This window comes from Oncorhynchus mykiss, chromosome 5 (assembly GCF_057628025.1).
Source record: "Oncorhynchus mykiss isolate SJ-2025 chromosome 5, ASM5762802v1, whole genome shotgun sequence".
Taxonomy (NCBI): domain Eukaryota; kingdom Metazoa; phylum Chordata; class Actinopteri; order Salmoniformes; family Salmonidae; genus Oncorhynchus; species Oncorhynchus mykiss.
The window spans coordinates 90,042,321-90,064,820 of NC_143026.1; the positions used below are offsets into that span (position 1 = coordinate 90,042,321).

The 22,500-nt window shown below is 52.6% G+C and overlaps 1 protein-coding gene across 1 annotated transcript in view; it reads right to left on the reverse strand.

The window, feature by feature from the left end:
- Positions 1 to 22,500, reverse strand: part of anos1b (anosmin 1b) — a 159,014-nt gene that overhangs the window by 27,001 nt on the left and 109,513 nt on the right. Inside the window, 5 exon segments of the mRNA XM_036978826.2 lie at positions 1,334 to 1,542; positions 11,247 to 11,376; positions 14,742 to 14,881; positions 14,884 to 14,925; positions 15,973 to 16,180. Coding sequence (XP_036834721.2) covers positions 1,334 to 1,542; positions 11,247 to 11,376; positions 14,742 to 14,881; positions 14,884 to 14,925; positions 15,973 to 16,180 — 729 coding nt within the window.

The window sequence follows — 22,500 nt, forward strand, 5'->3', positions numbered from 1 at the left end:
TTGTGTGAAATGGAGAATATTGTGTGAAATGGAGAATATTGTGTAAAATGGAGAATATTGTGTGAAATGGAGAATATTGTGTGAAATGGAGAATATTGTGTAAAATGGAGAATATTGTGTGAAATGGAGAATATTGTGTAAAATGGAGAATATTGTGTAAAATGGAGAATATTGTGTAAAATGGAGAATATTGTGTGAAATGGAGAATATTGTGTAAAATGGAGAATATTGTGTAAAATGGAGAATATTGTGTAAAATGGAGAATATTGTGTAAAATGGAGAATATTGTGTGAAATGGAGAATATTGTGTGAAATGGAGAATATTGTGTAAAATGGAGAATATTGTGTAAAATGGAGAATATTGTGTGAAATGGAGAATATTGTGTGAAATGGAGAATATTGTGTGAAATGGAGAATATTGTGTGAAATGGAGAATATTGTGTGAAATGGAGAATATTGTGTGAAATGGAGAATATTGTGTGAAATGGAGAATATTGTGTGAAATGGAGAATATTGTGTAAAATGGAGAATATTGTGTGAAATGGAGAATATTGTGTAAAATGGAGAATATTGTGTAAAATGGAGAATATTGTGTGAAATGGAGAATATTGTGTGAAATGGAGAATATTGTGTGAAATGGAGAATATTGTGTGAAATGGAGAATATTGTGTGAAATGGAGAATATTGTGTGAAATGGAGAATATTGTGTGAAATGGAGAATATTGTGTGAAATGGAGAATATTGTGTAAAATGGAGAATATTGTGTGAAATGGAGAATATTGTGTGAAATGGAGAATATTGTGTGAAATGGAGAATATTGTGTAAAATGGAGAATATTGTGTGAAATGGAGAATATTGTGTGAAATGGAGAATATTGTGTGAAATGGAGTCTGGTGTACTAGTAAAATCCAAAACGGTAATCAGAACCATGCGAGGAGCCGTTGGTTAACGGGAGAACGGTTAAGGTTTCCATAAAACGCACAGCTGTTGCTTTTAGTCTCTGAGCTTTTGTAGAGAAATAACTCCAGAGGACAGCACTGTATTAAAACCTCAGGTGCTGCGGCTGCTGCCTGTGTAACTGTGTACATCCTACAGCACCTGCATGACTTCTGCAGTCTGCACAGAACAGCAGGAGGTTAACACACATACACACTCCCTCTGAGAAGTGGGACTACAGCCACACAGTGGGACATGCAGTTACAGTAGACATGAGTGCATTGTTTTTGCAGGCAAAGAGTTACAGAGTTGAGCGAGCTTGGATAGCTTAGTAGCTCTCCCTTGTTTGAAGTTTGTAGAGAAAATAGAAGGTGTGTGTGTGTGTGTATTCTCTTACTCCCTGGGTGACCCGGGCGTTGTCCTTTCTGTCCTGTGCAGAGGGGCGAAGGACGTGGCGAGCGCTACAGGTGACCTTGTAGTGATGAACTGGAAGGTCTCCCTCTTTGGGGGGGTCCCAGAGGATCTGTACCCCCACACTGCTGCCGTCCGTCCCCTGGGTCTCGTTCCCAGCACGAACACTCTGGGGGGCCTCTGGGGGGAACGGGTCTGGGGGAGAAGAGAGATAAGGGATGGTTAGTACTCTTCATCGTTATCCTCTAACATCGCTGAGCTAGTGAGGTATATCACCACAGAAGAGGTGAAAGAGAGGTCACTGAGCTAGTGAGGTATATCACCACAGAAGAGGTGAAAGAGAGGTCACTGAGCTAGTGAGGTATATCATGACAGAAGAGGTGAAGGAGAGGTCACTGAGCTAGTGAGGTATATCATGACAGAAGAGGTGAAAGAGAAGTCACTGAGCTAATGAGGTATATCACGACAGAAGAGGTGAAAGAGAGGTCACTGAGCTAATGAGGTATATCACCACAGAAGAGGTGAAAGACAGGTCACCGAGCTAGTGAGGTATATCACGACAGAAGAGGTCTTCATCGTTATCCTCTAACATCACTGAGCTAGTGAGGTATATCACCACAGAAGAGGTGAAAGAGAGGTCACTGAGCTAGTGAGGTATATCACGACAGAAGAGGTGAAAGAGAGGTCACTGAGCTAATGAGGTATATCACCACAGAAGAGGTGAAAGAGAGGTCACTGAGCTAGTGAGGTATATCATGACAGAAGAGGTGAAAGAGAAGTCACTGAGCTAATGAGGTATATCACGACAGAAGAGGTGAAAGAGAGGTCACTGAGCTAATGAGGTATATCACGACAGAAGAGGTGAAAGAGAGGTCACTGAGCTAATGAGGTATATCACCACAGAAGAGGTGAAAGAGAGGTCACTGAGCTAATGAGGTATATCATGACAGAAGAGGTGAAAGAGAGGTCACTGAGCTAATGAGGTATATCACCACAGAAGAGGTGAAAGAGAGGTCACTGAGCTAATGAGGTATATCACGACAGAAGAGGTGAAAGAGAAGTCACTGAGCTAATGAGGTATATCACGACAGAAGAGGTGAAAGAGAGGTCACTGAGCTAATGAGGTATATCATGACAGAAGAGGTGAAAGAGAGGTCACTGAGCTAATGAGGTATATCATGACAGAAGAGGTGAAAGAGAAGTCACTGAGCTAATGAGGTATATCATGACAGAAGAGGTGAAAGAGAGGTCACTGAGCTAATGAGGTATATCATGACAGAAGAGGTGAAAGAGAGGTCACTGAGCTAATGAGGTATATCATGACAGAAGAGGTGAAAGAGAGGTCACTAAGAGATCAGTATATTGTGAAAAGGTAGAGATCACTGTACTTTTATAAATAAAAGACGGCAATGAAAATAAATTCTCTGCTGCCCCTCCAATGCTTTATTTTGTATTGAAGCAGCGATGCAGTGCCATCATGGTTCTTGGTCATCTTGAAGGTCGGACATATAGGCTACTACTCTTCATCATCCTATTACTCTTCATCGTCCTCTAATCTAACATTCATTTTTTTTCCCACACAAAAAATGTGCCCCCTGAAATAGCTCAGCAAAACTCAGCAAGGTTCCACACTAAACACGTCCAGTCCATTCACAGTGTGACGGTTTGGTGTAAGAGTGCATAATATACAAGCTGAGTGTGTGTGTGTGTGTGTGTGTGTGTGTGTGTGTGTGTGTGTGTGTGTGTGTGTGTGTGTGTGTGTGTGTGTGTGTGTGTCAGAGACAGTAAGGTGTGTATAGGACGCTGTGTGTGCTGCTGAGGCAGGAGATTCCTCACTGCTAATGATCCTCAAAGAGGGAAGCTGAACTCAGATAAATAAACCTCCAAACACTTGGAAATTAAAGAAAAATGCTTCAATGTGAATTTACTGAATACATTTGTAAGGTTTAAAGGTTTAAGGGGGTTTGTAAGGAGGCAATATACTGTACCTGAGCTTGAGAAAGGGGTTGTAAAGGAGAAGAGTGTGATTTGGAGGTGTGTGTGTGACAACTGTGTGCGTGTGTGTGTGTGTGACAACTGTGTGTGTGTGTGTGTGTGTGTGTGTGTGTGTGTGTGTATGAGAACTGTGTGTGTGTGTGTTTGAGAGAACTGTGTGTGTGTTTGTGTGTGTGTGTATGAGAACTGTGTTTGTCTGTGTGTGTGTGTGTGTGTGTGTGTGTGTGTGTGTCTGTGTGTGTGTGTGTGTGTGTGTGTGCGCGCATGCGCATGGGGTGTCACTTTTCAGGTGGATCCATTTCCTGTTAATACTTTGATCTGTGTAGTTCCCCTTCCTGTGGAGCGTCTGTGCATGTGTCTTCACAGGAGAGGAGAGCGCAGTGGTGGACAGAAGAGGCCAGGGAAAAGGTATGGGAAATCTGTCTTTATAGAACCTTTATTTAGTCAGGTCAACACGTTCTCTATGGCAGGCGATGAGGTGCTGCTGTGCACTGCATTCCACAAGACAGCAGTGAGCCAGGGAAGAAAACACTGTTATTAACCACTGGCTACCATCTTTTACATAAAATAAAAAAAAAAGAAGTATCTTTTATTTAACTAGGCAAGTCAGTTAAGAATTCATTCTTATTTGCAATGACGGCCTACCCCGGGCCAAACACGGACGACGTTGGGCCAATTGTGCGCCGCCCTATGGCACATCGAAGCCTATCTGTGTTGATTTATCTTAAGGAAAAGCCTATGAACATATAATGAATCATTAGCAACTCTCTAAGGGGACTCCGCTATATTTGCAGTCACTTTCATTCCATTTCCCAACTCTCTGGTTCAGAAAATCAAAGCATGAAAATTGGAGCTGGCTGTTAGACGTCATATCTGAAATGTAAAGTAGTTTCAACAAAACTCTCTGACTACATTATGAGTCTATAAGCTAGCTCTGTCTCATTAAACTACAACTCTAGCTCTGTCTCATTAAACTACAACTCTAGCTCTGTCTCATTAAACTACAACACTAGCTCTGTCTCATTAAACTACAACTCTAGCTCTGTCTCATTAAACTACAACTCTAGCTCTGTCTCATTAAACTACAACTCTAGCTCTGTCTCATTAAACTACAACACTAGCTCTGCCTCATTAAACTACAACTCTAGCTCTGTCTCATTAAACTACAACACTAGCTCTGCCTCATTAAACTACAACTCTAGCTCTGTCTCATTAAACTACAACTCTAGCTCTGCCTCATTAAACTACAACACTAGCTCTGTCTCATTAAACTATAACTCTAGCTCTGTCTCATTAAACTACAACACTAGCTCTGCCTCATTAAACTACAACTCTAGCTCTGTCTCATTAAACTACAACTCTAGCTCTGTCTCATTAAACTACAACTCTAGCTCTGTCTCATTAAACTACAACTCTAGCTCTGTCTCATTAAACTACAACTCTAGCTCTGTCTCATTAAACTACAACTCTAGCTCTGCCTCATTAAACTACAACTCTAGCTCTGTCTCATTAAACTACAACTCTAGCTCTGTCTCCTTAAACTACAACTCTAGCTCTGTCTCATTAAACTACAACTCTAGCTCTGTCTCATTAAACTACAACTCTAGCTCTGTCTCATTAAACTACAACTCTAGCTCTGCCTCATTAAACTACAACTCTAGCTCTGTCTCATTAAACTACAACTCTAGCTCTGTCTCATTAAACTACAACTCTAGCTCTGTCTCATTAAACTACAACTCTAGCTCTGTCTCATTAAACTACAACTCTAGCTCTGTCTCATTAAACTACAACTCTAGCTCTGTCTCATTAAACTACAACTCTAGCTCTGTCTCATTAAACTACAACACTAGCTCTGTCTCATTAAACTACAACTCTAGCTCTGTCTCCTTAAACTACAACTCTAGCTCTGTCTCCTTAAACTACAACACTAGCTCTGCCTCATTAAACTATAACTCTAGCTCTGTCTCATTAAACTACAACTCTAGCTCTGCCTCATTAAACTACAACACTAGCTCTGTCTCATTAAACTACAACTCTAGCTCTGCCTCATTAAACTATAACTCTAGCTCTGTCTCATTAAACTACAACTCTAGCTCTGTCTCATTAAACTACAACTCTAGCTCTGCCTCATTAAACTATAACTCTAGCTCTGTCTCATTAAACTACAACACTAGCTCTGTCTCATTAAACTACAACACTAGCTCTGTCTCATTAAACTACAACACTAGCTCTGTCTCCTTAAACTACAACACTAGCTCTGTCTCCTTAAACTACAACTCTAGCTCTGTCTCCTTAAACTACAACTCTAGCTCTGTCTCATTAAACTACAACTCTAGCTCTGTCTCATTAAACTACAACTCTAGCTCTGTCTCATTAAACTACAACTCTAGCTCTGCCTCATTAAACTATAACTCTAGCTCTGTCTCATTAAACTACAATTCCCAGGTACAGAGAAGACTCCCATCCCCCCAGACTGTGTGTTCTATCTAATCCACATGTTAGAGCCGCATATAACTTTGATATGGAGTAGCTGGTGTGTGTGTGTGTGTGTGTTTGTGTACGTGTGGTGACTACTGTTCCTGCTGACTCCTGGGAGGGTAGTAGAGGGTAAGCTGGAGCAGCAGTTTGCCTTAGTGCTTCTGAAGCCCTCCTGTTTGGTCTCCCAGCTCCATTGAAGTCAGGCCTGCTCAGCCCTGCCCTGGTCTCCCAGCCCTGGTGTCTCTGCCCTACTGAAGTCAGCCCTGCTCAGGGTCTCTCTTCCTCTCTCCCTCGTCTCTCTCTCTCTCCTCCTCTCTCTCTCGTCTCTCTCCTCCTCTCTCTCTGTCTCTCTCCTCTCTCTCTCTTCCTCTCTCCCTTGTCTCTCTCTCTCTCTCCTCCTCTCTTTCTCGTCTCTCTCCTCCTCTCTCTCGTCTCTCTCCTCCTCTCTCTCATTTCTCTCGTCTCTTTCTCTCCGTTTCTCTCTCTCTTCGTCTCTCTCTCTCCTCCTCTCTCTCATCTCTCTCTCTCCGTCTCTCTCTCTCTCTTCCTCTCTCTCCTTTTCTCTCTCAGGTCACCAGAGACGAGCTGTCACTGGGGTTATTCAGCCTCCCAGGGTACCTTTCATCTGCTGGGCTTCCTGCACTGTGACCTCTGCCCCTGGCGTTCTTCCTGGCCCTGCTTTAATCAACATTTGATTTTTAACTGGGATAATATGTGGTGACACACAATACAGACAGGAGAAATAAGGAGGGTTCTGTCCCTGCTGAGAGGGTCTGTGTGTGTGTGTGTGTGTGTGTGTGTGCGTGCGTGCGTGCGTGCGTGTGTGTGTGTTTATCTTTCATAAAGCCACCCTGTGTACAGCAGTCAGGACCTGTCTCTGCGACTGACAGGGAATATGGATATATGGGGAAACACAGTCTTGTAATCTGAAAACACAATTGTTTCACAATACCAGAGGAGACTACTTATTGGGGTAGAAAATAATGTGTCTGTGTGTTTGGAGTTTGGATACTCAATACTTTAGTGACAATATAGCGCCCTCCATTCCTCTCAGTATGAGGTAGATAGGATAAACACGCCTATAACAGCAGTCAACGCTTATAGGCCTTAAACCTAACATTACCAGGCCCTACTACACAGCAAGATGCTGAGTGGTGGACACGCCCGAATAGCACTAAGCCCACCAGCCAAGGACACTGTCGGCCATCCAGGCAAGGATACTGTCGGCCCACCAGCCAAGGATACTGTCGGCCACCAGCAAAGGACACTGTCGGCCCACCAGCAAAGGACACTGTCGGCCCACCAGCCAAGGATACTGTCGGCCCACCAGCCAAGGACACTGTCGGCCCACCAGCCAAGGACACTGTCGGCCCACCAGCCAAGGATATTGTCGGCCACCAGCCAAGGACACTGTCGGCCCACCAGCCAAGGATACTGTCGGCCCACCAGCCAAGGACACTGTCGGCCATCCAGGCAAGGATACTGTCGGTCCACCAGGCAAGGACAATGTCGGCCCACCAGCCAAGGACACAGTCGGCCACCAGTCAAGGACACTGTCGGCCCACCAGTCAAGAACACTGTCAGCCAGCCCAGTCAAGGACACTTTAGGCCAGCCCAGCCAAGGACACTTTAGGCCAGCCCAGCCAAGGACACTGTCGGCCCACCAGTCAAGGACACTGTTGGCCCATCAGTCAAGGACACTGTTGGCCCATCAGTCAAGAACACTGTTGGCCCATCAGTCAAGGACACCGTCGGCCAGCCCAGCCAAGGACACTGTCGGACACAGCCAAGGACACTGTCGGCCACCAGCCAAGGACACTGTCGACCCACCGGCCAAGGACACTGTTGGCCACCTCAGCCCAGCCAAGGACACTGTCAGCCAGCCCAGCCAAGGACACTGTCGGCCCACCAGTCAAGGACACTGTCCGCCAGCCCATCCAAGGACACTGTCCGCCAGCCCAGCCAAGGACACTGTCGGCCCACCAGTCAAGGACACTGTCCACCAGCCCAGCCAAGGACACTGTCGGCCCACCAGTCAAGGACACTGTTGGCCCATCAGTCAAGGACACTGTTGGCCCATCAGTCAAGAACACTGTTGGCCCATCAGTCAAGGACACCGTCGGCCAGCCCAGCCAAGGACACTGTCGGACACAGCCAAGGACACTGTCGGCCACCAGCCAAGGACACTGTCGACCCACCGGCCAAGGACACTGTTGGCCACCTCAGCCCAGCCAAGGACACTGTCAGCCAGCCCAGCCAAGGACACTGTCGGCCCACCAGTCAAGGACACTGTCCGCCAGCCCATCCAAGGACACTGTCCGCCAGCCCAGCCAAGGACACTGTCGGCCCACCAGTCAAGGACACTGTCCACCAGCCCAGCCAAGGACACTGTCGGCCAGCCCAGTCAAGGACACTGTCCGCCAGCCCAGCCAAGGACACTGTCCGCCAGCCCAGCCAAGGACACTGAAGGCCAGCCCAGCCAAGGACAATGTCGGCCCACCAGTCAAGGACACTGTCGGCCAGCCCAGTCAAGGACACTGTCGGCCAGCCCAGCCAAGGACACTGTCCGCCAGCCCAGCCAAGGACACTGTCGGCCCACCAGTCAAGGACACTGTCGGCCAGCCCAGCCAAGGACACTGTCTGCCAGCCCAGCCAAGGACACTGTCCGCCAGCCCATCCAAGGACACTGTCCGCCAGCCAAGTCAAGGACACTGTCGGCCCACCAACCAAGGACACTGTCGGCCCACCAGCCAAGGACACTGTCTGCCAGCCCAGCCAAGGACACTGGTCGGCCACCAGCCAAGGACACTGTCCGCCAGCCAAGTCAAGGACACTGTCGGCCCACCAACCAAGGACACTGTCGGCCCACCAGCCAAGGACACTGTCCGCCAGCCCAGCCAAGGACACTGTCGACCCACCGGCCAAGGACACTGTCGGCCAGCCCAGCCAAGGACACTGTCGACCCACCGGCCAAGGACACTGTCGGCCCACCAGCCAAGGACACTGTTGGCCAGCCCAGCCCAGCCAAGGACACTGTCGACCCACCGGCCAAGGACACTGTCGGCCAGCCCAGCCAAGGACACTGTCGACCCACCGGCCAAGGACAATGTCGGCCAGCCCAGCCAAGGACACTGTCGGCCCACCGGCCAAGGACACTGTCAGCCAGCCCAGCCAAGGACACTGTCGGCCAGCCCAGCCAAGGACACTGTCGACCAGCCCAGTCAAGGACACTGTCGGCCCACCGGCCAAGGACACTGTCGGCCCACCAACCAAGGACACTGTCGGCCCACCAGCCAAGGACACTGTCCGCCAGCCCAGCCAAGGACACTGTTGACCCACCGGCCAAGGACACTGTCGGCCAGCCCAGCCAAGGACACTGTCGACCCACCGGCCAAGGACACTGTCGGCCCACCAGCCAAGGACACTGTTGGCCAGCCCAGCCCAGCCAAGGACACTGTCGACCCACCGGCCAAGGACACTGTCGGCCAGCCCAGCCAAGGACACTGTCGACCCACCGGCCAAGGACACTGTCAGCCAGCCCAGCCAAGGACACTGTCGGCCAGCCCAGCCAAGGACACTGTCGACCAGCCCAGTCAAGGACACTGTCGGCCCACCGGCCAAGGACACTGTCGGCCAGCGCAGCCGAGGACACTGTCGGCCAGCCCAGCCAAGGACACTGTCGACCAGCCCAGTCAAGGACACTGTCGGCCCACCGGCCAAGGACACTGTCGGCCAGCCCAGCCAAGGACACTGTCGGCCAGCCCAGCCAAGGACACTGTCGGCCAGCCCAGCCAAGGACACTGTCGGCCAGCCCAGCCAAGGACACTGTCGCCCAGCCCAGCCAAGGACACTGTCGGCCAGCCCAGCCAAGGACACTGTCGCCCAGCCCAGCCAAGGACACTGTCGACCAGCCCAGCCCAGCCAAGGACACTGTCGGCCAGCCCAGCCAAGGACACTGTCGGCCAGCCCAGCCAAGGACACTGTCGACCAGCCCAGCCCAGCCAAGGACACTGTCGACCAGCCCAGCCCAGCCAAGGACACTGTCGGCCAGCCCAGCCAAGGACACTGTCGGCCAGCCCAGCCAAGGACACTGTCGACCCACCGGCCAAGGACACTGTTGGCCAGCCCAGCCAAGGACACTGTCGGCCAGCCCAGCCCAGCCAAGGACACTGTCGGCCAGCCCAGCCCAGCCAAGGACACTGTCGGCCAGCCCAGCCAAGGACACTGTTGGCCAGCCCAGCCAAGGACACTGTCGGCCAGCCCAGCCCAGATAGCATATTTTTCTTTCCGCCTCATGAACTCACACCAAATGCGGATAATTCCTCAAATAAATTACTTTGGCTGGAGCCATTCCTGGCATTGGGTTCCCATTACCTCAGTCTGCTAACCATGATATTTTTGGGCTCCTTCAGAGGGAGAATGGGCGTGGATTTAACACATGCCAATCAGCACACACACACATACGTGCACACCCACTTAGACATTACACACATACACATGCATACACACGAGTGTGCACACACGCATGCACGCAACCTCACACACACGCACACACACAAACACCTCACAGCGGTCGGGCATTAGGAGTCGCCCTGTCCTCCAGAACATTGGAGAGAGGAGATGGATTCATCTCTGAATAAATAAATAAAATAAAGTTGTTCCTGTCTGCTGACCTGGGCTGACATCTCATATTCTGTGTAGAGGACAGCCAAGAGGGACAGACAACCTCCTCCTGGCTCGGAAACATTTGTTTACTGCAGCTGTGGAAAGGGTTTATTTCTGCCAGAACAGAACATCTCTCTCTAACGCTTCAGAACACGTTAAACATCTGACAGGCAGCGCAAGCCAGATCACACAGAGACGGAGTATTGTGTGTGTGTGTGTGTGTGTGTGTGCATGCTTATGTGTGTGTGTGTGTGCGTGCTTATGTGTGTGTGTGTCTGTGTGCGTGTGTGCGTGTGTGTGTGTGTGTGTGTGTCTGTGTGTGTGTGTGTGTGTGTGTGTGTGTGCGTGCTTATGTGTGCGTGTGTGTGTGTGTGTGTGTGTGTGTATGCGTGCTAATGTGTGTATGCGTGCTAATGTGTGTGTGCGTGCTTATGTGTGTGTGTGTGTGTTTGTGTCTGTGTGTGTGTGTGTGTGTCTGTGTGCGTGTGTGTGTGTGTGTGTCTGTGTGTGTGTGTGTGTGTGTGTGTGTGTGTGTGTGTGTGTGTGTGTGTGTGTGTGTGTGTGTGTGTGTGTGTGTGTGTGTGTGTGCATTGTAACAGAATTACACTGGGATAAGCACTGTGAATATATCCCGGAAAATGTCATAGTGGAGATGCAATGCTCACACTCTGTGACAAAGACGTTCATCTTGTTAAAACTTAGTGAAGATGACTTGGTGACCAGAACGAGTCTGTTGAAAGGTGCCGATGTAGTGCTCTTACCTCTGGTTGAGAAGAAGTGTTTGCTGGGGGTGGTAAAGCCGCGGGTGCCCTGGCTGTTGACAGCGCTCACCCTAAACTGGTACCACCTGTGGGGACGGATGTCCTTCAGCACCGCTCGGTCCTCCATCGTCTACAGAGGGTTAAAGGTCAGAGGTCAGATAATATTACTCCATATTGACCCTGTTCAAGTTTTAAAAAATGTTCAAGGATGGAGGGGATGGAGGGGAGGAGGGATAGAGGGATGGAGGGGAGGGATGGATGGAGGGGAGGTAGGGATGGATGGAGGGGAGGGATGGAGGAATGGAGGGGAGGGAGGGATGGATGGAGGGGAGATAGAAGAGGACTGGTCACCCCACATAGCCTGGTTCCTCTCTAGGTTTCGGCCTTTCTAGGGAGTTTTTCCTAGCCACCGTGCTTCTACACCTGCATTGCTTGCTGTTTGGGGTTTTAGGCTGGGTTTCTGTACAGCACTTTGAGATATCAGCAGATGTACGAAGGGCCTTATAAATACATTTGATTTGATGTGCATGGAGGGGAGGGATGGATGGAGGGGAGGGGAGGTAGGGATGGAGGGGAGGGATGGAGGGGAGGGGAGGTAGGGATGGAGGGGAGGGATGGAGAGGAGGGGAGGGGAGGGATGGAGGGGAAGGATGGATGAAGGGGAGGGGTGGTGAGGAGGGGAGGGATGGATGAAGGGGAGGGAGGGATGGAGGGGAAGGGAGGGATGGATGGATAGAGGGGAGGGATTGAGGGGAAGGGAGGGATGGATGGATAGAGGGGAGGGATTGAGGGGAAGGGAGAGTGGATGGAGGGGAGGGAGGGATGGAGAGGAGGGGAAAGATGGAGGGGAAGGGATGGAGGGGAAGGGAGGGTTGGAGGGGAGGGATGGATGGATATAGGGAGGGATGAGGGATGGGAGGGACGGATGGATAAAGGAATGGAGGGAGGGATGGAGGGATGGAGGGGAGGGAGGGAGGGATGGATGGAGGGGAGGGAGAGATGAAGGGATGGATGGAAGGGAGGGATGGAAAGGAGGGGAAGGGAGGAATGGATAGAGGGGAGGGATGGAGGGAGGGGAGGGAGGGATGGGGGAGGGAGGGAGGGATGGAGGGGAGGATGGAGAGGAAGGGAGGGTTGGAGGGGAGGATGGATGGATATAGGGGAGGATGGAGGGAGGGGAGGGAGGGATGGAGGGGAGGGATGGAGGGGAAGGGAGGGAGAGGGGGGGGGATGGAGGGATAGATGGGAAGGGAGGGATGGAAAGGAGGGGAAGGGAGGGATGGATAGAGGGGAGGGATGGAGGGAGGGGAGGGAGGGATGGAGGGGAGGGATGGAGGGGAAGGGAGGGAAGAGAGAGATGGATGGATAGAGGGGAGGGGAGGGATGGATGGAGGGAGGGAGGGATGAGAGGAGGGGAGGGGTGGAGGGGAGGGAGGGATGAGAGGAGGGGAGGGATGGAGGGGAAGGGAGCGTTGGAGGGATGGATAAAGGGAGGGAGGGAGGGAGGAGCAATGAAGAGCCTTCCTATACCAGAGTGGAGCCTTGAAAAGTTCAATTCCATACAATAGAGCCAGTAGTATTACTGCAGAGTAACATGGTCATAGTCTCTCCCTGTGTTTCACTGTATGGTGTTTCAGGTAGTGTCCGTTTACAGAGCATAGAGTAGACCTTACAGCTCTCTTCCACTGACTCCAGTACAGTTCTCTTCCACTGACTCCAGGTCAGTTCTCTTCCACTGACTCCAGTCCAGCTCTCTTCCACTGACTCCAGTACAGTTCTCTTCCACTGACTCCAGTCCAGCTCTCTTCCACTGACTCCAGTCCAGCTCTCTTCCACTGACTCCAGTACAGTTCTCTTCCACTGACTCCAGTCCAGCTCTCTTCCACTGACTCCAGTCCAGTTCTCTTCCACTGACTCCAGTACAGTTCTCTTCCACTGACTCCAGTCCAGTTCTCTTCCACTGACTCCAGTCCAGTTCTCTTCCACTGACTCCAGTCCAGCTCTCTTCCACTGACTCCAGGTCAGTTCTCTTCCACTGACTCCAGTCCAGCTCTCTTCCACTGACTCCAGTCCAGCTCTCTTCCACTGACTCCAGGTCAGTTCTCTTCCACTGACTCCAGTCCAGCTCTCTTCCACTGACTCCAGGTCAGTTCTCTTCCACTGACTCCAGTCCAGTTCTCTTCCACTGACTCCAGTCCAGCTCTCTTCCACTGACTCCAGTCCAGCTCTATTCCACTGACTCCAGTCCAGCTCTCTTCCACTGACTCCAGTTCAGCTCTATTCCACTGACTCCAGTACAGTTCTCTTCCACTGACTCCAGTCCAGTTCTCTTCCACTGACTCCAGTCCAGCTCTCTTCCACTGACTCCAGTTCAGCTCTATTCCACTGACTCCAGTCCAGCTCTCTTCCACTGACTCCAGTCCAGCTCTATTCCACTGACTCCAGTCCAGCTCTTTTCCACTGACTCCAGTCCAGCTCTATTCCACTGACTGCAGGTCAGTTCTCTTCCCACTGACTCCAGTTCAGCTCTATTCCACTGACTCCAGGTCAGTTCTCTTCCACTGACTCCAGTCCAGCTCTATTCCACTGACTCCAGTCCAGCTCTATTCCACTGACTCCAGGTCAGTTCTCTTCCACTGACTCCAGTTCAGCTCTATTCCACTGACTCCAGGTCAGTTCTCTTCCACTGACTCCAGTCCAGCTCTATTCCACTGACTCCAGTCCAGCTCTATTCCACTGACTCCAGGTCAGTTCTCTTCCACTGACTCCAGTTCAGCTCTATTCCACTGACTCCAGGTCAGTTCTCTTCCACTGACTCCAGGTCAGTTCTCTTTCCACTGACTCCAGTACAACTCTAATCCATGCAGTGTTTGTGTGTCTGAATGAGCATGAGTGTGTTGAATCACTTGTCAAATAAATATGCTATTTGATGGAGTTTGGAGTAGAGATCACAGCACTCCTTCTTCTGAACTACACCGTGTGTTGAACGCCTCCCTTGTTAAGTTCCTCCATGTTTTCCAGGCCTCATGATGTAACTGAGGCTGATGGGAGTCTGCCTCCACACAGCCATCTAATACCATAATGAGGACCTTTAGTTAGACAGGACTCAACAGTGCAAAAACCATGACTGGCTGTGGTCCCTCCTAAAGCCTGGGTTATTTATCTAACCTCAGCCTACACCACACACACACACACTGTAGACACAGACAGAAACACACATGCATGCGCGCGGGCACACACACACACACACACACACACACGTGGGCGTACATACACAAACAGGCTAGTTTAGACTGGCATGGGTGGTGAGAGAGCAGTTTCAACGGCTAGACAGTTTAGCACCTTGATGAAGGCTTTAGTGCTGACATGAGTTGGTTTTCAGTAATACATAGACACAAACAGTTACAAAAGTAATTGAATATCTTTGGACGATCTCGTTTGGGCTTCACTTCATTCACTTTAAGGTAACCAGGGGTCGGAGGTTGGGATTGTTACCATGACGACGGTGTGCCAGGGCGAGGCGTCGTCCTCGCTGGGGTGTATTCCGTGGTTCCACCTGCGCTGCAGGATGTAGAGGACTGGCTCGATGGTCACATTGAACTTTGACATCCATCTGACCTCCAGTTGACCCTGCTGTCCTCCAGAAATAGTATGTCCTTCCTGGGCTTCAGAGGTACGCCTGCATGGGTCAGGTGAGGAGAATAATGAGTCACACACGAACACCCCCCCTTCTGTCTTAACACCCCCCCCCCTTCTGTCTTAACACCCCCCCTTCTGTCTTAACACCCCCTTCTGTTATAACACACACATCTCTTCTGTCTTAACATCCCCTTCTGTCTTAACACACACATCCCTTGTTTTAACACACACATCCCTTCTGTCTTAACACACACATCCCATATGTCTTAACACACATCCCTTCTGTCTTAACACACACATCCCATATATCTTAACACACATCCCTTCTGTCTTAACACACACATCACTTCTGTCTTAACACACACATCCCATATGTCTTAACACACATCCCTTCTGTCTTAACACACACATCCCATATATCTTAACACACATCCCTTCTGTCTTAACACACACATCCCTTCTGTCTTAACACACATCCCTTCTGTCTTAACACACACATCCCATATGTCTTAACACACATCCCTTCTGTCTTAACACACACATCCCTTCTGTCTTAACACACACATCCCTTCTGTCTTAACACACACATCCCTTCTGTCTTAACACACACATCCCTTCTGTCTTAACACACACATCCCATATGTCTTAACACACACATCCCATATGTCTTAACACACATCCCTTCTGTCTTAACACACACATCCCTTCTGTCTTAACACACACATCCCTTCTGTCTTAACACACACATCCCTTCTGTCTTAACACACACACCTTTCTGTCTTAACATTTCCCTCTTCTGTCTTAACACACACACCTTTCTGTCTTAACACACACACACCCCTTCTATCTTGACACCCCCCCTTCTGTCTTAACACCCCCCTTCTGTCTTAACACCCCCATTCTGTCTCAACACATACACACACACACACCTCTTCTGTCTTAACAACCCCCTTCTGTCTTAACACAAACACACACACACACACACACACACCCCTTCTGTCTTAACAACCCCCTTCTGTCTTAACACACACACACACACACTCTATTGATTAAAATAAACATGTACACAAAGTGGATATAGTGGGACCTTTATAGAGGTTGGCTGGAGCCTGGCAGGTGTGTCCGCAGCCATTGGAGCAGCACTTCTTGGAGGCAGAGCAGTGTTTGTCAGCGGAGCAGCTCTCCACGCAGGCGGCAGCAAATCCCATGGCTCGCTGGGGAGGGGGGCAGTCCCCCTGCTTTCCTGACCTCAGAGACACCAAGAACTCCCAACTGGTCACACACTCATGATGCTTCTGAGGGAGGGACAGGGGGAGGAGGGAGGGAGAGGGTTAGATGGAGGGAGGTACAGGGGGAGGGGGGATGGAAGAATGGAGAGGGACAGAGGAGGAGGGATGGAGGGATAGAGAGTGACAGGGGAGGGGTGATGGAAGAATGGAGAGGAACAGGGGAGGAGGGATGGAGGACGGGGAGGAGGAATGAAAAGATGGAGAGGGATAGATGGATGGAGAGACAGGGGGAGGAGGGATGGATGAAAGGGACAGGGAGGAGGAGGGGTGGAGGAATGGAGAAGGACAGGGGAGGGAGGAAGGGATGGAGAGGGACAGGGGAAGAGGGAGGGAGGGATGGAGAGGGACGGGGAGGAGGGAGGGAGGGAGGGATGGAGAGGGACAGGAGGAAGAGGGAGGGAGGGGGGGACAGTAGGAGGAGTGAGGGAGGGAGGGAGGGAGAGGGACAGGGGAAGGAGTGAGGGAGGGAGGGAGAAGGACAGGGGAGGGAGGGAGGGAGAGGGACAGGGGGAGGAGGGAGGAGGGACGGAGGGATGGAGAGGGATAGGAGGAAGAGGGAGGGAGGGGGACAGGGGAGGAGGGAGGGAGGGAGGGATGGAGAGGGACAGGGGAGGAGGGAGGGAGGGAGGGATGGAGAGGGACAGGAGGAAGAGGGAGGGAGGGGGGGGGCAGTAGGAGGAGTGAGGGAGGGAGGGATGGAGAGGGACAGGAGGAAGAGGGAGGGAGGGAGAGGGACAGGGGAAGGAGTGAGGGAGGGAGGGAGAAGGACAGGGGAGGGAGGGAGGGAGGGAGAGGGACAGGGGGAGGAGGGAGGAGGGAGGGAGGGATGGAGAGGGACAGGAGGAAGAGGGAGGGAGGGGGACAGGGGAGGAGGGAGGGAGGGATGGCGAGGGACAGGAGGAAGAGGGAGAGAGGGGAGGGAGAGGGACAGGGGGAGGTGGGAGGGAGGGAGGGATGGCGAGGGACAGTAGGAGGAGTGAGGGAGGGAGGGATGGAGAGGGACAGGGGAGGGGTGATGGAAGAATGGAGAGGAACAGGGGAGGAGGGATGGAGGACGGGGAGGAGGAATGAAAAGATGGAGAGGGATAGATGGATGGAGAGACAGGGGGAGGAGGGATGGATGAAAGGGACAGGGAGGAGGAGGGGTGGAGGAATGGAGAAGGACAGGGGAGGGAGGAAGGGATGGAGAGGGACAGGGGAGGAGGGAGGGAGGGATGGAGAGGGACGGGGAGGAGGGAGGGAGGGAGGGATGGAGAGGGGACAGGAGGAAGAGGGAGGGAGGGGGGGGACAGTAGGAGGAGTGAGGGAGGGAGGGATGGAGAGGGACAGGAGGAAGAGGGAGGGAGGGAGAGGGACAGGGGAAGGAGTGAGGGAGGGAGGGAGAAGGACAGGGGAGGGAGGGAGGGAGAGGTACAGGGGGAGGAGGGAGGAGGGACGGAGGGATGGAGAGGGATAGGAGGAAGAGGGAGGGAGGGGGACAGGGGAGGAGGGAGGGAGGGAGGGATGGAGAGGGACAGGGGAGGAGGGAGGGAGGGAGGGATGGAGAGGGACAGGAGGAAGAGGGAGGGAGGGGGGGGCAGTAGGAGGAGTGAGGGAGGGAGGGATGGAGAGGGACAGGAGGAAGAGGGAGGGAGGGAGAGGGACAGGGGAAGGAGTGAGGGAGGGAGGGAGAAGGACAGGGGAGGGAGGGAGGGAGGGAGAGGGACAGGGGGAGGAGGGGAGGAGGGAGGGAGGGATGGAGAGGGACAGGAGGAAGAGGGAGGGAGGGGGACAGGGGAGGAGGGAGGGAGGGATGGCGAGGGACAGGAGGAAGAGGGAGAGAGGGGAGGGAGAGGGACAGGGGGAGGTGGGAGGGAGGGAGGGATGGCGAGGGACAGTAGGAGGAGTGAGGGAGGGAGGGATGGAGAGGGACAGAAGGAAGAGGGAGGGAGGGATGGAGAGGGACAGTAGGAGGAGGGAGGGAGGGAGAGGGACAGTAGGAGGAGTGAGGGAGGGATGGAGAGGGACAGGAGGAAGAGGGAGGGAGGGAGGGAGAGGGACAGGGTAGGAGGGAGGGAGGGGGGAGAGGGACAGGAGGAGGAGGGAGGGAGGGATAGATGGAGAGGGACAGTAGGAGGAGGGAGGGAGGGATGGAGAGGGACAGTAGGAGGAGTGAGGGAGGGTGGGAGGGAGAGGGACAGGAGGAGGAGTGAGAGAGGGAGGGATGGTAAGGGACAGTAAGGAGGAGTGAGGGAGGGAGGGATGGAGAGGGACAGTAGGAGGAGTGAGGGAGGGTGGGAGGGAGAGGGACAGAGGGAGGTGGGAGGGAGGGAGGGATGGAGAGGGACAGTAGGAGGAGTGAGGGAGGGAGGGATGGAGAGGGACAGTAGGACGAGGGAGGGAGGGATGGAGAGGGACAGTAGGAGGAGTGAGGGAGGGTAGGAGGGAGAGGGACAGGAGGAGGAGGGAGGGAGGGATGGATGGAGAGGGACAGGGGGAGGAGTGAGAGAGGGAAAGTTGGGGGAGAGATAAAGGAGAAAGAGAGTTTGAGTGTTTGGTTTCTTATTAACTACATAGATTGTCCCGTTGATTTCAGACAAGCCAGACTACCGGCTACATGTTCCAGACATACTTTATTGGGAGAGGTTAAAAACAGAATGACAGAGGACGTGAAGTCCAAGTAAAGACAGAGAAAGAGATGAACAGAGTATTGAAGACATCCTTCCAGTCCACACCCTGAGGGAACCATAACAAGACTATTTCAGACAGACAGACAGACAGACAGACAGACAGACAGACAGACAGACAGACAGACAGACAGACAGACAGACAGACAGACAGACAGACAGTTGATATTGGTGTGGTGCTGTCTGTCTCGTCTCTTACAGTCTCCAAAACCACCATGGTACTGGATAGGCCATGCATATGGCCACATACACACAAACAAACCTACAGGATGGAACACTGGCAAGGATTCAACTCAAGTATGCATGCAAACACACTGACACACACATACAGTCCCCTTCAGCACCATGGCCAGTCTCTGCCATATAGGATCAGTATAAACACAAACCTAACAGGGAAAACTGGCAACATAAAGACATGGAGAACCACCAGCACCTTGGCAGGCCTCTGTGTATGGCAGTATATACACACAAACACACACACCTATTGCCAATGGCTATAACTCACTAATACACCCACCCACCCACAGACGCACACAGACACACACAACACACACACACACACACACACACGCACAAGCACGCACACACACACACACGCAACACACACACGTGCGCACACGTGCACACACACACACAATGTGAAGAGAGAGAGAGGAGTCTGGCTGTGAGGAGAGAGCGAGGAGGAGTCTGGGTGTGAGGAGAGAGAGAGGAGGAGTCTGGCTGTGAGGAGAGAGCGAGGAGGAGTCTGGGTGTGAGAGGGGTGAGGAGGCTGGCTGTGAGGAGAGAGCGAGGAGGAGTCTGGGTGTGAGGAGAGAGAGAGGAGGAGTCTGGCTGTGAGGAGAGAGCGAGGAGGAGTCTGGGTGTGAGAGGGGTGAGGAGGCTGGCTGTGAGGAGAGAGCGAGGAGGAGTCTGGGTCTGAGGAGAGAGAGAGGAGGAGTCTGGCTGTGAGGAGAGCGAGGAGGAGTCTGGCTGTGAGAGGGGTGAGGAGGCTGGCTGTGAGGAGATAGAGAGGAGGAGTCTGGTTGTGAGGAGAGAAAGAGGAGGAGTCTGGATGTGAGGAGAGAGCGAGGAGGAGTCTGGCTGTGAGAGGAGTGAGGAGGCTGGCTGTGAGGAGAGAGAGAGGAGGAGTCTGGTTGTGAGGAGAGAGAGAGAGGAGGAGTCTGGCTGTGAGGAGAGAGAGAGGAGGAGTCTGGCTGTGAGGAGAGAGAGAGGAGGAGTCTGGGTGTGAGAGGGGTGAGGAGGCTGGCTGTGAGAGGTGGGGGGAAGCTGGCTGTGAGGGGGGGAGGATGCTGGCTGTGAGAGGTGGGGGGGAGAATGGCTGTGAAAGGTGGGGAGGAGGCTGGCTGTGAGAGGTGGGGAGGAGGCTGGCTGTGAGAGGGGGGGGGGGGGGAGAATGGCTGTGAAAGGTGGGGAGGAGGCTGGCTGTGAGAGGGAGGGGGGAAGCTGGCTGTGAGGGGGGAGGCTGGCTGTGAGAGGAGGGAGGCTGGCTGTGAGAGGGGGGGAAGCTGGCTGTGAGAGGGGGGGGCTGGCTGTGAGGGGGAGACTGGCTGTGAGAGGTGGGGAGGAGGCTGGCTGTGAGAGGGGGGGAGGAGGCTGGCTGTGAGAGGGGGGGAGGAGGCTGGCTGTGAGAGGGGGGGAGGAGGCTGGCTGTGAGGGGGGGGGTAGGAGGCTGGCTGTGAGAGGGTTGGGAGAATGGCTGTGAAAGGTGGGGAGGAGGCTGGCTGTGAGAGGGAGGGGGGAAGCTGGCTGTGAGGGGGGGAGGCTGGCTGTGAGAGGGGGGAGGCTGGCTGTGAGAGGGGGGGAAGCTGGCTGTGAGAGGGGGGGGCTGGCTGTGAGGGGGAGACGCTGTGAGAGGGGGGGAGGAGGCTGGCTGTGAGAGGGGGGGATGCTGGCTGTGAGAGGGGGGGAGGAGGCTGGCTGTGAGAGATGGGGAGGAGGCTGGCTGTGAGAGGGGGGGGGGAGCTGGCTGTGAGAGGGGGGGGGCTGGCTGTGAGGGGGAGACTGGCTGTGAGAGGTGGGGAGGAGGCTGGCTGTGAGAGGGGGGGGAGGCTGGCTGTGAGAGGGGGGGAGGAGGCTGGCTGTGAGAGGGGGGGAGGAGGCTGGCTGTGAGGGGGGGGTAGGAGGCTGGCTGTGAGAGGTGGGGGGGAGGCTGGCTGTGAGAAGTGGAGAGGGGCTGGCTGTGAGAGGTGGGGAGGAGGCTGGCTGTGAGAAGTGGGGAGGAAGCTGGCTGTGAGGGTAGGAGGCTGGCTGTGAGAGGTGGGGAGGAGAGTGGCTGTGAGAAGTGGGGAGGAGGCTGGCTGTGAGAGGTGGAGAGGAGGCTGGTTGTGATAAGTGGGGAGGAGGCTGGCTGTGATAAGTGGGGAGGAGGCTGGTTGTGATAAGTGGGGAGGAGGCTGGCTGTGATAAGTGGAGAGGAGGCTGGCTGTGATAAGTGGGGAGGAGGCTGGCTGTGATAAGTGGGGAGGAGGCTGGCTGTGATAAGTGGGGAGGAGGCTGGCTGTGATAAGTGGGGAGGAGGCTGGCTGTGATAAGTGGGGAGGAGGCTGGCTGTGATAAGTGGGGAGGAGGCTGGTTGTGATAAGTGGGGAGGAGGCTGGCTGTGATAAGTGGGGAGGAGGCTGGCTGTGATAAGTGGGGAGGAGGCTGGCTGTGATAAGTGGGGAGGAGGCTGGCTGTGATAAGTGGGGAGGAGGCTGGTTGTGATAAGTGGGGAGGAGGCTGGCTGTGATAAGTGGGGAGGAGGCTGGCTGTGATAAGTGGGGAGGAGGCTGGCTGTGATAAGTGGGGAGGAGGCTGGCTGGACTGGAAACTGGAAACTGTTCATTGGCAAAACATCTCCAAGAACGATTTAACTCAACAGTTCTCTGGTTCCTATTAGTGATAGTAATTTCCTGTCACTAATACTAAGACCAGTAATTTCCTGTCACTAATACTAAGGCCATTCATTTCCTGTCACTAATACTAAGACCAGTCATTTCCTGTCACTAATACTAAGACCAGTCATTTACCGTCACTAATACTAAGACCAGTCATTTCCTGTCACTAATACTAAGACCAGTCATTTCCTGTCACTAATACTAAGACCAGTCATTTCCTGTCAGGTCTTGAGTGTACACTGTCAGAAGGTGAGTGTAGCTGGTGCATGAAGTCAGGAGCAGGAGAACAAAATGAGTGAGCAACGTACTTTACTCAAAAAATAAAGGCACAAGGTAAACAAATACACTTGACCAAAATACCAAGCGTAAATATTACACACAGGGTAAACACAGCACCCGTCGAAGAACCAGCCATCAGGAACCGAACTGAACATAGAAATAATCACGCACAACAAAACACGGGGTTAAATACATTAACATGTAATTGGATAATGAAAACCAGGTGCGTAGAAAATAAAGACAAAACCAATGGAAAATGAAAAATGGATCAGCGCTGGCTAGAAGACCGGTGACGTCGACCGCCGAATGCCGCCCGAACAAGGAGAGGGGCCGACCTCGGCGGAAGTCGTGACACACACACAGGCACACCCTAACAGTTTATTTATTATTTATCTATTTGAATAGAGCTAACGTGCTTGCCGCAGGTAAAGTCCACTACTGAATCTCTGAACAGATGTCAGCTCTTAACGTCACCAAATGAGCCGTCCCTGCCTCTTCCCTTTGA